The sequence below is a fragment of the Mugil cephalus genome, chromosome 8, assembly GCF_022458985.1.
Source record: "Mugil cephalus isolate CIBA_MC_2020 chromosome 8, CIBA_Mcephalus_1.1, whole genome shotgun sequence".
Lineage (NCBI taxonomy): Eukaryota > Metazoa > Chordata > Actinopteri > Mugiliformes > Mugilidae > Mugil > Mugil cephalus.
The window spans coordinates 11481168-11496345 of NC_061777.1; the positions used below are offsets into that span (position 1 = coordinate 11481168).

The 15178-nt window shown below is 41.9% G+C and overlaps 1 protein-coding gene across 6 annotated transcripts in view; it reads right to left on the reverse strand.

The window, feature by feature from the left end:
• Positions 1 to 704: 704 nt before the first annotated feature.
• trim36 (tripartite motif containing 36) overlaps positions 705 to 15178 on the reverse strand; it is a 28924-nt gene continuing 14450 nt past the window's right edge. For all 6 annotated transcript variants that reach the window (XM_047592598.1, XM_047592595.1, XM_047592593.1 and 3 more), the window contains 9 exons: positions 14275 to 14370; positions 13204 to 13341; positions 12912 to 13027; positions 12075 to 12196; positions 7430 to 7547; positions 7131 to 7336; positions 5012 to 5195; positions 4590 to 4703; positions 705 to 3979 (listed from right to left, as the gene is read on the reverse strand). In XM_047592598.1, the coding sequence (XP_047448554.1) occupies positions 3610 to 3979; positions 4590 to 4703; positions 5012 to 5195; positions 7131 to 7336; positions 7430 to 7547; positions 12075 to 12196; positions 12912 to 13027; positions 13204 to 13341; positions 14275 to 14370 (1464 nt within the window). In that variant the 3' untranslated portion in view covers positions 705 to 3609. The remainder of the gene's footprint in view (positions 3980 to 4589; positions 4704 to 5011; positions 5196 to 7130; positions 7337 to 7429; positions 7548 to 12074; positions 12197 to 12911; positions 13028 to 13203; positions 13342 to 14274; positions 14371 to 15178) is intronic.

The following is a 15178-nucleotide window of genomic DNA, read 5'->3' on the forward strand; positions in this document are numbered from 1 at the left end:
GCAGTTTGTGGAAGATTTGGTGCAGGACTGTTATGTTTGAATGCACTTATGTCCACTAGTGTATATATTGAACTGGCAAGGGACTGTTGAGTCAGCACAGGGGAGTTTAAAATACTGCTACGTAGAGAAGGAATAACACAAAAGAATAATAAATGCTACGCAATATATAGCACATTTCAAAAATCTGTCCTATTGAGAGATGGGAAAATAAAGTGAGAACATTAAACAATTCAGTAAAATAAAAGAGAAAATTAACAGGACTGGGCAGTAGGAAGTTATGAATATGCATCTAACAGTCTGCAGCACTATATATGAAGTTCAGTCTTTTTGTGTATTGTCACTAAATATATTCTCACAGCTGTATCTTTGTTTTACTATTCATCACTCCCATATGCTTCTGCAAAGACACAAACAAGTTTTGCAATTCAAATATCTTATACACCACACAAGCAATTTAATGAAACTTCAAAAAATCCGTGACTCAAGATTTTGTGCATATCTTGTCTCACACAATAGGGGGAAATTCTGCAAAGAAAAGAAGGAATTAAATGATATCCGAGTAATTCTTTGTGATTTCTGCAGAGTGGCCTTTGCACAAATGAGTCAAAGAGTAACTGATCATAACATAATCCTTTGGATTATCTCACAGTGTTGCTGCAACATGTAGTTAAGTACAGTACTCACCAAACAATGAAGAGGCGAAATAGATTTAGAAACACACTAGTTTTATTTGAAGAAATCCCCACACAGCAAATCAAAACGTTGTAGCCTTTCAAGGAATCAGAACAATTTCACATCTTTACATAGTACACATACAGAAATCCATCACTTACAAGCCACAGTCAAACCTCTGAAGAAAGCGAGGGGACAAATGTCACCGCTACTCCTTAAGTTCTGAAAAAAAAATATATATGAGGGGGGGCAAACATTTACAAGTAGTGTTTAAAATTCACTTTGTACCAAGCCCATTTAAAACCACAAAGTAACCTATAATCTTTTCAGTGCAAATCGTCTTCACAGGCTTACGCTTCTACGATGTCCTCTACAGCCTACTTATTAATATTGCACACATGTATTGTACGCACCTGCAGAGCCAAACATTTGCTGACATGCTGCAGATTTTTAAAGTGCAAGCTTGGGATTAGATTGAGAGCCAGCCTGCAATATATTTGGTTCTAGAGTTATTACTGAAAAGCTGACTATGTTACGCATTTTAATTTAGACTCAGCCACGGTATTGAGATTACAAGCCTTTTATAATAGATTACTACATACAAGTGTGCCGTTACGTCAGGTGAAAAAGAATCAACTGGGAGGAGAAAACATCTTAAAGAACATTCAGTCATTTGTTCTGTGTTTAACAAGAATACATTCTGCCATGGAGATGAAACTGTGAACCTGCCCTGCCGATTCATAAATGCATAGATGTGTTTTATCGACGTTTAACAAGCTCCATTTTAAAACACTTCCTGTGTTTTTCGGGTGTCAGGGTTCAGGTTCGTGAGAAGTGGAGAGAAAACAGACGACAACATCTGTGAGGCAAGCTACGCATGCTGTCACACAAATCATACATTTCATTTTAATGTATGACTTCTCCTTCTCCAGGTAAATGTCAGAGCAATTTATTAAAATGTTTCAAACTCCAATGCGTTCCAGATTCTGTAACCAAAACATTCAAAGAGACCAATTAAACCAACACCACAAAAAGGAAGAAGAAAAGCAAAAAAAAAAAAAAAAATACTCCCCTGACAGAGGTGCTAAAAATATCAAATCTGATTACAGTAATAATAGTGATCCACAAGCAAACACAAACTAATTACATGGACATTTACGATGTACTTTATTTCACTGAAAATAATATACTCTGGATTAATTAATATGTACATGGAATTTAAAATCAAACATGGACGATCAGCTTATTATCTGACATTAAAGAGAAGGCTGCGATACTGAACTGACTGTTACAAACAAAGCTGAAAATCAAACTAAACTCGTTTCTGTAAGGAAAGGTACAGTAGTTAAGGTTTTCCAGGCCTGATGGACAGAGGTAGGTAGCATTGGGCCCTGGTCAGGGCCGGAAACCTGAGAAAACGCGCACCCTAACCATCCAGAAATCAAAATATACATAAATGCTCAAACGAACCCATGTGCAGGCACATATACAGTGTGTCTCTATACAGTCTGTTCAGTGTGCTCTCTTAGACTTAAACGTCTGAGCTGATTCGCTCAAAGCCAATCAACCACTTAGGCGTCCGTCTGATATCCGAACTGTACAACAGTAACGAGCCAACGTGCTACACTTGATGTGTCTGTGCTGCAAGTAAACAGTGGTTCTGACAGCATAGGTACTGAACAGCGAGTTATGTGATAGCACTTTTTTTTAGTAGGAACCTGAATAACTGCTTTTTTGTTTTTCAACAGTTTAAAAGCGGTGAGGCCACGAGCTTTGGAAGTCAGCACCTGAACCGAAATGGCTTTGACTTTGCAGCTGTCGATCGGATGTTGGCTACAAGTACACGGTGTTCTGGTACCTCGACAGGTTCAAGTGGAACGTCACTGTGTCCCGTGCGACAGATGTGAAAGTGAAAACAGCGAGAGGCTTTTACATCCAAGTAACTAATCGGGATTCACATTTGTTAGTGAGCGTGAATGCGACACACCGGTGCAGGCTGCACGTTGACAACGTTTAAAGTGAAGAGGCGAACTAGGTAGTGATAAAAGTGTGATGGTTGTGACAACTATCAACGTGCTAAGAGTCTCTCATTGTGCAAAAATGTCTCAACGTAACTGTGACTAGTTGGAAAGTAGTGTTTTCTGTGATAAAGTCAAGAAGTCATGATGAACACCAATAACACCAGTGTTTGTGATCAAACTACGCCTACAGTAAATTCCCACATACAGTATTTATGCTGATAAGTATTTCCATAGTGTATCCATAATGTGCAATGACACCAACATCTGTCTGCAAACTAAGCGACCCATTTCCTAAAAAACAAAAAAAAACAAAAAAAATAAAGGCACAAAGGCGCTAGCTTCAAAGTAGCTACAAGGCTCTCTCAGGTCCACTAAGATTACATCTAAACCTATGCTGCTACATATACACAAATAGTTACAGAAAACAGCCATGACCATCCAGTAAATACACACAAAATAGTCCATAAACACAAACGTGGCAAAACAGGAAGTGTAAGTGTGAGTTCAAAGGCGTTTCATGTTAAAACAAGACTAACTGTGCAGCTAATTACACATCAAGAGCTGACATGCCCGGCTGGCAATTAAAACCAGGACGAATACAGTTAAGAGATTCAGAGACTTTGGTATGTAGAGAAGACCTTTCATTATCTATACCAGCCACTGAAGCCCTCTGTATGTGGACACTGATATTCAGTGTGGGTCATACATTAGACATGCCTACTCTAAATGAGCTAAATAGTCTCTGGGAGAGATCTAGGACCGTGAACACATCTGCTTTATCCGACCTTCAAAAAAAAAAAAATGGATTGGATTGTATTCCATCACCCTGTCAATAAAACCTGCTCTTTCCAGAGCAGCCAAACATTAAACAGATTCAGGTCCTAATACATCAGCATACCCCTCCCCCACCCCCTCCTCAGAAGGTCAGCCTCTTAGCAGCGATGAACTCTTCCAGTTGAACTTTGCCACTGCCCATGAGACCGAAAGCTGGATACATTGTCCCCGAACAATCCACCTGCCTCTCGTAAAGGCACCTCATGGTGTCGGCGTCGTAGAAGTACACCCGGCACGCGTCGTAATCGAGGCACACGCCCAGGCGCTGTGGCATGGGGAGCATGCGGTTGCCGGGGTCACCGGAGGGCGCGCTCACCGTGGACACGGAGGACGATGTGGAAGTCTTGGGGATGAAGAGTTTGCCCATGCCCAGGGTGAGGAGGGTGAAGGGCTGGGAGAGCTCGTAGCACGCGTCCTCGCTGCCGCTGTCATGGCCGCTGTCGTGGTCGTACCTGGTCAAAGGCGGAAGGGGGAGGTTTATGTAAAAGATGTCATGATAATGTGTAGGAAGAGTGATAATCTCTCCCATCTGAGTGTGGACAGAATAAGTTTTCATAAAGTGTGATGTAGGGCTACACCTCATGAATGCTTTGGTCCACAAAAAATGAAATGAAAAAAAAAAAAACATTTCCCGTAAGCCTTCACAATATATCATCAACATATTTAATTTACACTCCAAGAAACCTGACAAACATTAATACTGACATTTAAAGAGCTTTCAGTCAAACAGGTAATTCCTCTCATAAAGGAATTTTCTTGCTTACTTAGCCCTCCCTCTAATGAGTGGCTGGTGCTTATCGCCATCCATGCATTATGTAACCAACATAGAATTAAAATGTATTTGTGTAAATAAGGTGCTCCTTTACATGCTTTTTACAAGAGTGGATCCACGGAGAAAGGTAGGCTTTGTCTATGGGTAAGCTCTTTACGAGTTTATACTGGTGCTCTTACATCACAGGATTAGGTGCGACACAAACGCACGTAGCGCTGTGCCAAGTTTGTTTGTGTCTGTTGCAGTAAAAAAAAAAAAAGAAAATGTCAACAAATTGCTACTGCACGTACCTTGGACTACTGGTATCTCTGGGATTGTGAAACCACTCCAGCAGCTTTGTGTCGGAGGCCACTCCAACTTTAACCATGTAGGAGTACGGCTCCACCTTGAAGGCCCAATAGTGTCTGCAAAACAACAGTAGCATCTTTACTGCAGGACTGGAAGTTACGACGAACAATTTGACACTGATAATCAGTTTCTTATATAAACTATGCTGAAAAAAGGTAGATAAATGAAAGATTAATAATGCTACCACTTTGTTTTAAAATAAAGTTTCAGCTCCTTTCCCCTTTGTTGAATATTTTATAGCATTGCATACTGATGTCGCTGTGCCTGTGTGCAGCATCTCTTTCTGTAGCATCGAGTCCCACTTTGTAATGGTATATAACAAATACAACATGCATGTTGTGCAAATTCTGGTTTTACTGCATACCTTCCCTGAGAGATGCCCGTGTCCCCAATTATGTAGTCTAGTCCGACGTAGCTGCCCGTCTGCACGCGTTCGGCTGCGAGGAGGAAGGCCATGCCCGCCACGCTCTCCACGGTGTCACGCCGCTTGTTCAGGATGAGCCGCTCCGTACTGAAGCCGCACTTGTCGCTGAACAGGAAACCAAAAGCTGTGTGTGAAGTGGGAAAGGCAGAGGGGAATTAACTGGTGCAAGGGTGATGGCAAAGGACTCGACAAAGTGACGGGGCACCATAACACAATCCCAAAAAAAGAAAAAAAAAATCTACACCATGAGGAAGAGCAGCCTAATGAACCGTCTTTCTCAAGTGCAGTTCCCATTTATATCTCCCATCTGGTTACAATTAAATGCATTCTATTTATAGTTTATGGGCCAAATGCCGTGATTACCACAGTCCAGGATGCATATAGGCCGACATGATTATGCCTGTTCACTCAACCGTCATGTGCAATGTGAGGTCTCCACTGGGGAGGACCGGTTCATTTGCAAACGTCTGGGGGGAATTTTTATAACAACTAGTGCATGATAATTATAATAGCATAAGCCAGGCTAAAGGGTGAACAGACAACTATGCAGCCGTTGTGATGTAATTAGGTTACACTGATGGTAACCACTATCATGCTCTACTGCAACACAAGCATGTTGGTTTAATCTATGCACGTTCGACAGACACAAGCTTTTATTTACTATAAATAATCAATAATGTAGATTCATCCTTAATCTTGGAGTGATCGTTACATCCATGGAAGGAAACCGATGCCAGTCAACAGTTACACAATAAACAATTTAAAATGGCGAATGTCATTCATGCAGTGAGAAATGCTTCTATCTAGCAACTATATCTGAAATGCACATCAAAGAGGAAGATAGATCACACGATGTTAATGTGGACTTGGCAGCGTCTGGAACAGAAATATTTTCTTTTTGGACACGGCCACCAACAGCTGAAGATGCTGGTGTCATATCATCATCATTATAGACCAGCTAAGATCTAAGTGGTTATGTTTTGGGACCACAGACAGACACGCGGACGCTATACATTTCCTTTCTGTCAAATTAAAACCCATCATGCTACGTCACAAGTGTGTGGATGAATCTGTGCGTGCATGCGCATGTTTTGTCCCCGGGTTGAAATTCCATCTCATTACTGATGCACACTGAATCCGTCTACTCAGTCCTGCGTGAACCGGAGAGCGCAGGAATGTGGAAGCTCCAACCACACAACAACAACACAAACGATAAGGCTCGTGCGGGACACAAATCAATGTACGGTTGTATCAGATCACACAGCGATGTGACATGTAGGATCCTGCCATGAGAGGTGACGTGGTGGGGGCTATTATCTTGGGTGTCATCTCTGCAAACATCATACTTTCAGTGGTTCTTGGATAAATGAAAAAAAACAAAAAAAAAACAACAAACAGCCAAGCAGTACATGGATAAAAGTGATACAGCGGCCTCCTGGAAGTGTAAAATTTTAATTCACGCCCCACCAGATGGTTGAGGAGGACTATCCTTTTTAATGAATTCCACCTTGCCTCTCTCAGACGAGCTTAAAATCCCAGCAACAGACGCAACTGCAGGTTTCTTTTCCAAGCGGCACAACGTCCTCCGCTCGCACACAATCAGACAAAAGCTATACTGGTTTCAGCCATCTGAAAACACTAAAGCCATCACCATGGAGATAAAGGAAAACACCACTGTGCTTTCTTTACCTCCAGCGTGCACGCTACAAGAGAATTCAACATTTAAAAACAGCGAAGCATCTGTCATCAGATAATCTTCCTAAAAAGTCGAGCAGAATGGTAAACACTCGGACGTGCTCTGAGAACTAAAGGGGATGGAGGAGCTTAGCTGCTGCCTTGGCCAAAAAGGAGGCCCAGTAAGAGGGGCTGCTTCTCTGATAGACAGTGTGTTAATTAAATAATGCACTTAGCATTCTTTACTTAAGCTTAATCAATTCAAACTGCATTATTTGTTGGTGGTGCTGTTTTTTTTTGCATCTTCATGCTGCCTCAGCACAGACAGAGATCATACTGGAAGGAAGAAAAAAAAAAATCTGGAATACATGTGTGTCGGGCGTACCAGGTGCAGGTGGTGTGTGGAAGGTGACCTCGGGGCTGTAGGGGCTGAACATGGAGTTCCTGCAGCTTCGGACTCTAAAGGAGTACAGGCTGTCGGGCTCCAGGTCACACACCACAGCGCTGGGACCGTACACCCGGTCTGTGGACCTCCACACCCCGTTGTCCTCACCGTCCTCCTGGGACGGGGACTGGCTTGGGCCCCCGAGTCTGGAGACAAACAGGATCATGATTATCATTATTTTCTCGTCTGCAGCTTAGCAGAGGCTCTGCTCAGCCCTCCACTCCTCTCTTCTTACTCACCTGCGGTACTCCAGTACGTGGTGGTCCGTGGGCTGATGGTCATCAGACAGCCTCCAGCAGATCGAGGCCTCATTGTAGACTTTGCTAGTGGACAGGTCAATCAGAGGCGGGTCTGGAACTGGAGACGAATGAGAAAATAAAACCATCAATTAGAAAAAAATGTGTGATGCAGAACAGGGTCTAAAACACTGCGTTTTATTCGCCCAAGCAATTAAATTAAGTTGAACAATGGTGATTTTGTGCAGGTTTTAAACACGTTCCTCACTAACTCCAGGTAATGCTGAACGGCATTATCCCAAGATCGTATTCAAAAACGGAAAAATGACTAGCAAAAAGAGATTTACAGTAAAGGTACTCGTGTCTCACTCGTGTAATCACACTAAGCTCTGCACTTCAGCTGAATATCTCGGTTTAAGCAAATGAAGCATTGTACCGCAAGGGTGGCAAAGATTACATTCGTTAGGATCAGTAGTATCCACTCAGGACAATGGACAAAAAGACTGCCTTACATAATGGAGCTTAAGAGGTTTTCACTGCCGGGAAATGCACTTTGTAAAAACACCCAACACTCTAGAGTAGAGACTTCCTGTAAAGCATCCACTTGTCTGGTGCTGGTTTTCCATTCATCCACATACTAGCATCTTCCCATGTCCATCACAGGACTGACCCCTCTCTAAATGATCACAGTTCTTAGCTCATTTTTTCCCCCCATTTCTCTCCAAGATCAAGGCAGTTTTCTTCAAAAGAGATGAGGAGGTGGGGCACTCTCACAGGGAGAGTCCTCCATCCTTTTTATTTTCATCATCTTCTGAATTCCCCTTTTCTAAAGCTCCTTTCCCCAATTGATGGTCAGTGTCACCAGTGCCGCTTAGCTTTCTAATCCTCCATGTCCAAAGTCCCTTCGACATGGAGGCAGCTCGTCTTCATGAGCTTCTCACCTCTTAAATCCTTGAGCTTGTTCATGTTGCTAAGAAACTGTAGGTGCAAATAAATCACCTCCTCCATTGTTTTTGTTGTCATGTGAGAATCTTTCAACCGCTTTATTATTTTAACACTTCCTTTTAACACTTCACCAGATAAAATACTCCCAAAGGACACTTACTTCCCTACAAATACATTACAAAACAAAATGTCTAAATACTGCATTTCCTTTATATGGATGAGTAGTAATCCAACAAGTCATACTTTTCCACTATGGTGTAAACATGAAACTAACAATCCACTACAATGACAAACATGTTTTCACCTGTTCTCAGACAGATGGCCCAACAAACAAGGACCACACATGGCAGCCAGACATCCAAACCAGCAGGCAGCACTGGATTAGTGACTCAGAGGAAAAAAGAAAAAGTCGTACTGATTGGATACAGTACGGGCTAGACAGACAGCAGCAAGGCCAACTTACACTACGGGGAGCTCCTCTCTCTTCTATCCATTTTCAAGGAATTTGATGTCTCCATACAGTGTGCTCAAAAACACTTGTTAAACACCAATGTCAAGCAGTAACAGAGAGGGAGAGCACTGTTCTGACATTTTGAAGAGACTTCAATTGATGATAGGCCATAAAGGGACATTTACACTCAACAACGCAGTCTTTCACAACCTCTTGAGAAGCAAAGTATGAGGTCAAAAGCCAGAGTAGGGCCACAGCTGGGTTAACATGTGAGAGGACAAACACATGGTTATTCGAGAGTAGAGGATAAAACTAGAAAACACTGGCCGGCTACAGACATTAAGCAGAACCCAACACAGGGAGTCTTGTACACCAACAATATGTCAAGCAATTATTTAAAACTTGACAATTAAATTATGTGTTTGTTTCTAGTGTCCTGTGTGTTCAGCTGTAAAAGAACAACACAGGTGCACAGCCTTCCAACAGTGTAATGTGTTTTTTTGTTTACTGCAGCATCATCAGTCTGACAGCGACTACACTACTGCAGTACACACACGCCCCTACAGCTTCTTGTCTGAGCTCAGAGTAAGAGCATCATTACCTCTCTCACTGGCTTTTCAGATTAAAGGCGTACATCAACGCGACTGCTGCATGCACCACTTCCAAAAAAAATCTAAAAATAAAACTAAGGCTGTAGCACTGATTGGATTAGGCTACGTTTTATATGATCAGTCATTTTAAGGGAAGGTTCAGCTTGACTTTTTTTTTTTTTTTTTATAATTCCCCCTCAAGGTAATACTTACATAAATGAAATCCGAAGAAGAAAAAACTAAATAATTTGAGGATTGGGACATGTTACATATGGATTCTGTTTGATCTGCACTCAACAATAACCTCACTTCGCTCTCGCCTACACTGAAATTCAGTAATAAAATAGTGTGTAATGTTTGTTTTACAACGTGTAAACCTACTGTGCACGCTAGCTTGTTTAATTATTTACACACATTTGTTATTTTTCCTAATTCACTGATGATGAGATCACATTCTTGGAGGATGAATTCTCTGAATAAAACAATGAGAAATATTTTAACTGTGTGTTCACATGATGGGAGTTCACTGTAATATTTATTCTGTGCCTTTCTTACTACTACTACTGCTCTGTATCTTAATTATATTTAATGCTTCAGTTAATCTATTTGATGAAAATATATCGAGAGAGATCTTCTTTTCTTCTCTTCAGGCTTTGGGAGGAAGACACTGTTTAAGCCATTTATAACCACCCATTGGTCTTGACCATCATCATTTCAAGTGGTTCCTTTATCTTGTGATAATTAGAACTAATCCAATCATTTTTGTGAGGAGTTAGAAAGAACTGGTCTTTCTGGTTCAGGCGTCGAGACAAAGCAAACTGTAGCCTCTGAGATAAACCACACATCACTGATTATAAACAAACTAAAGCCCACAACCACAAATTGATGTCATCCCCAGCTTAGTTTGTCACCAACGGTCACTGAAACAACTGTCAGTTATTTGGTGCCACTTGAGGGATAAAGGATCAGAGCCAAGAGACGTCGGCTTTGTCCACAATATCGGCGACGTTTAATCCCCAAATAACTCTTGTTCCATACTCGCATCTGAAACCACAGCTGCCACTCTGGCTGGCTGGCCTCACACAAAGAGCTGCTCTCAGTTTTCAGGATGGCCCCAAACTTCAACCAGCAGCCGAGTGTCAACGCCTATGACTGAAAGGACCGTCAAAATTTACGGTCACCACCTGCAACAAAGAATGCTCAATGCTGCTCTTCCTCTCAGTCACTGACACGCACAGGTTACTAGTCACAGTAAAGACGCATCTGAATCGAGCCTCAGTCACAAACCATCACTCAGAGGATGGCAGTCTTTGATTATTGCAGGGATCTGGCATAACATTATGACCACCTTCTTAACATTTTAATGGTCTCCCTTGTGTCTCCAAAACAGTTGTGACTCATCAGAGAATGGATATGGGCCTTCTGAGGGTGTTCTGTGGTGTCCAGCAACAGGATGTTATTAGTGGGGGTCTGTGGGACATATAGGTTGTGGGGAGGAGCCTCTGTGGATCAGGCTTGTTCCAGTGCAGCCCACAGATACTTAATCAGTTTGGGATCTAGGGAATTTGGAGGTCAGGTCAACATCTTGTGTCGTTTTTCCATGTTTGAGTTGTTCCTAAACCATTTGTGTGTGTGTGTGTGCCTGTATAATCAAGGAGTGTCATTGCTATGGGGTGGGGGTGGCTGGTCTGGTTTAAGTGGGTGGTTCATGTCTAAGTAACATTCACGAAAGCCAGGTCCAAAACTTTCCCAGCAGAACATTGTATTGTCACAAGATGGTTAATGTTATTTACCTCTCTTGTCAGTAGTCATAATGTTCTGGCTGATCAGTGTATGTTATTAATCTTGAATGTGATCAAGTTGGATCCAATCTAACACTATGTCCAAGTCAAGGAAATAAGGGTTTGTTCTTGTGTGCTAAAGATGGGGAATTCTACATATCAGAATGAATGTTCACAAACTGGATTTCAGATATGGAAGAAAAAAAAAATGTCATCTGACAATTATTAAACAAACAACACACAGACACCAGCCAGTCACTTTTATAGGAGCACCACCTTATAAGGTATGAACTGATCAACCTTTTAGTGACACATTGTTATTACACTTCCTTATTGAGACAGTTCTGCCTCTGGCGTAGTGTGAGCACAAACACAGCTCAACCTGCTTCTCTAGTCTAACCACCCACAGACGACCTCTGACCTTTGGCTGTGCAAGTGATGGACAGGTGACGACAAACCGCCTATATTGTCATGTTATGTTTTTTTGCTAAACTATCTATAGGGACAGTAAGGCTCTATATTGTGTGGCCACATTTTGCTGTGGACTGTGAACAAAGACCGTCTTCATATTCATGAATGAATAGAAGCTGGAAATGTCACCATGTTTTTCCTGACATCAACCGATGGTCAGTTTTTCCAGTCAAACATGATCAAACAGCTCGTCTTCAATTCAGTTTTTTCCAATAAGATTTCAGCAGTATTATGTGAAAGCCCCGAAAGCCCATGAAAAGCTCAAAGAGCAGCCATGAAACGTATTAATGTGTCCAAATTTCTCAATTGTCAGTTAAATTCTTCGGCCAAATCTGATGCACCCGACAGAGAGTAAAAGAAAGACTGAACCTGGAGGAAAAAGGATATTTATTTAACTGAAATGGCCGTACCTCCACCAAAGCACATCTCTTTGAGCAGAGTTTCTTCTCTGGACGTGTCCAGAACGAACTCATCGAAGCAGGGGTCAGCTGCAGGGTGGAAGGTCCTCAGAGACTCTGTGGCTTTCTGGATCCTAAAAGCACATAAGCAAAACATAACCAACTTGAAAGCACACATATACAAATAATAAATATAGTACCACAACATGTTAATTTCTCCTCCATTAAAAAGGATTAAAAACCAAATCTTTTGGTCCATAGTATCATGCTGTTGAGTGAAAAGGTTCTCGGATTTTCCCAAGCTGCTAATGGAGATCAATTAGTCCGCATAGAGCAGAAGATACTCCAGTACCGAGCGCTGACGTTGCACTGCAGCACAAGACTTTCCTTGACTGCCCTCCGGTGTGGTGACCTCTGAGCACGTGGCTCTGTGTGTTCCTGACACACTCGTCACCCGCACACATAATCAGATTGATTAACTCGACGCTAAAATAAAACAGACCAAATCCCACTAATGGAAATCCACAAGGACGCGGAAAAGACGGACACACTGTAACTGGACAAGACATTCAATCTGTGCAGTTTATAAACAATCATATTTAGCTTCTGTAATCTGAAATTAATTTATATCCGGTAATCTTAACTAAACCGTTTAATTATTAGCTAGAAGTTTACAGTAGGGATTTGAGCTTTCACTGGGTTGAACAAGGCCAGCTCTAATTTAAGTTCAACATTTGACTACAGCATTTTCTAAATCCTTCATGTCTAGGTTAATATGGGGTATAGTATGTTCATCACAAATATATGCATCTCCACATTGATGATTAAATATATTACCTAGTTACGTACCTGACATGCAGCTGCTTTGCAGTTTGTACAAAACAGGACTGATCGGTTTCTTTCAGCACCTCCTGAGCATAGCCCACCAGGCCGCTGTTCTCCAGCATCCCCTGGTACTCCTCCACCTGGGAAATATCATTTAAAGATTGTTGCAGTCCTACAATTTGAGCATCTTCAAAAACGGTCTCACCTCTCCTCAGATAGATCTAGAGAAGTTTAATGCAACAGCTAAGGGCATAATGAGTGTATAAACATGTATGTACATGGTGCTCCATACAAATTCGGTCCTTCTATTTCATACCTGGCCCTTGAGGTGGTCCAGGCGTCGGCTCCGGGACTGTTCGATGGACCTCAGCATCTCCGACTTTCTCTCTTGCAGGGTCTCAAACAGACGTTCAAAGTGCTCGTTGGCTCGGCGCTCTGCTAGCTGGCCATTTTCCTTTAGGAGGAAAAAAATTAAATTATACATTTGTTTTGGAACGAAGACATTTTTCTTTTCATGCATTACATTAGGTACAATGAGTCAGCATTTGTTTGGGGAGGGGGGGTTGGGTTAGGCTGCCAAGTCAGCCAGAGGACATCATGCAATGGGTGATGATTCCTTTTATGCTTCTCACAAGATTGTTGAAACCGCCACAGTAAAAGTCTCACAAAGAACTGATAGAGCAAAAACAAATGTATGTATGAAAACTAGAGAACACCACAAATACAAATTTAACCACACAGTTCTGACCAACGCTGGTGAATTGAATACTCCCTTATTTAGGAGCAGCTGCCAAGCAAATGAGGAACGAGCACGAGACACGCATGGGAGGAACTGACAGCCATATTCTGCATTTCCTTGTTTGTGTGGTTTGCATACCGTTTGTTTAGTGACCTTCCTTATTTGTACACAGAACAGATAATCGTTCCTCAACTGAACGGACCGGTTTTCGACAATGATAGATAAATATTTGTAGTCTTTCAAAGGACCTATGTACTGGTAGTAACGTACTCATTCTTAACTACATAAACGTTGACATTTAACTTTAACAGGGTTATGAAAGCCTTTTTGGGACTTTAAAGCAATTCATGTAATTCCTCTTTGAGAAGGAGGCCTAGATAGGGTCAGGAGCACTAGGGGGGGGGGTTAAAATGAGGTAATAAAATAAGAGGCAATGATGTAAAGGAGATTTATGAGAATGATTCAGCTCCATTGTGAGTAAAATACAGGAACTGTGAAAACTAAGGAGCAACTGAATTCTTTAGACAGTTTTAAAGATAAATGTTAAAAAAGAGAGAGAGAGAGAAACTCTGAAGAGTGTACGGTGAAGTTTGGAGTGGAGTGAACAAAGGATGTTGGAGTTGCAGCAGCATGAGTCAGCCCTCTCACCTCAGTCTGATTGATGAGCAGCTCAAGATCAGTAATCTGAGTCCTGACCTGGTCCTCTTTGCTGATGAGGTAATGGATACTCTTGGCCAGCTTCTCCTGGGGAGAGAAGAGATTGGCAGCATTTACAGCAGGTTCCATGAGGACGGGACTCTGATACACATTCAGAAACGCTGCACACACACACACAAATGTTCTTTTAAATATGCGCCATTTTAACCATTTTTAACCATTTTAACTTCTGTGCTCACATCCATAAGAATGAGTTTCGACTTGGATCACACCCACATTTTCCTCTTCATCTCAGCCGTTACCTAAAGTAATTTTTGACGGGTGAAAACATCAGGACAAGTGCAGTGTGACGGTGCATTTCTCCTCATTGAAACAATTGAAACTCAAACCATTTCCTGTCTAGCAGGAACCGTCCAGGAGATGTGACACTCCATCCGCCAATTTGAAGATACAATGCACAAACAATCATGGGGAACAAATGGTCTCATTAAATATTAAGCATCACATTGTTTGTGTCAACACAAACCGGCGTATTGGGTTTCACACAGATTCGGCATCGACTTGCTGAGCCACCTAGCATCGAGCCTTTTACGCTCCAGGAAGTCCCTTCCAGCCAAGCATTTGATATATTTCCATTAAAACCTATTCTGTTTAAAGCTATAATGATTTTTCTGTTTACTAGCGCTGTCATAGCAACCTCACGATCCCACACTGCAGTCTACTGACATTATCTTTCCAACAAACTCTCAAACTGATTGAAATTAATTCAGCCGAGTGGCAAAAATCTGATGACCACTTGAGAGTTTTAGCTCGGTGTGCCAGCCCGGGTTTTGGTTTCCAAAAAGAGACCGATATCCACAAGTCAGGATGTGAGCGCAAGTACAGGTCAGACATT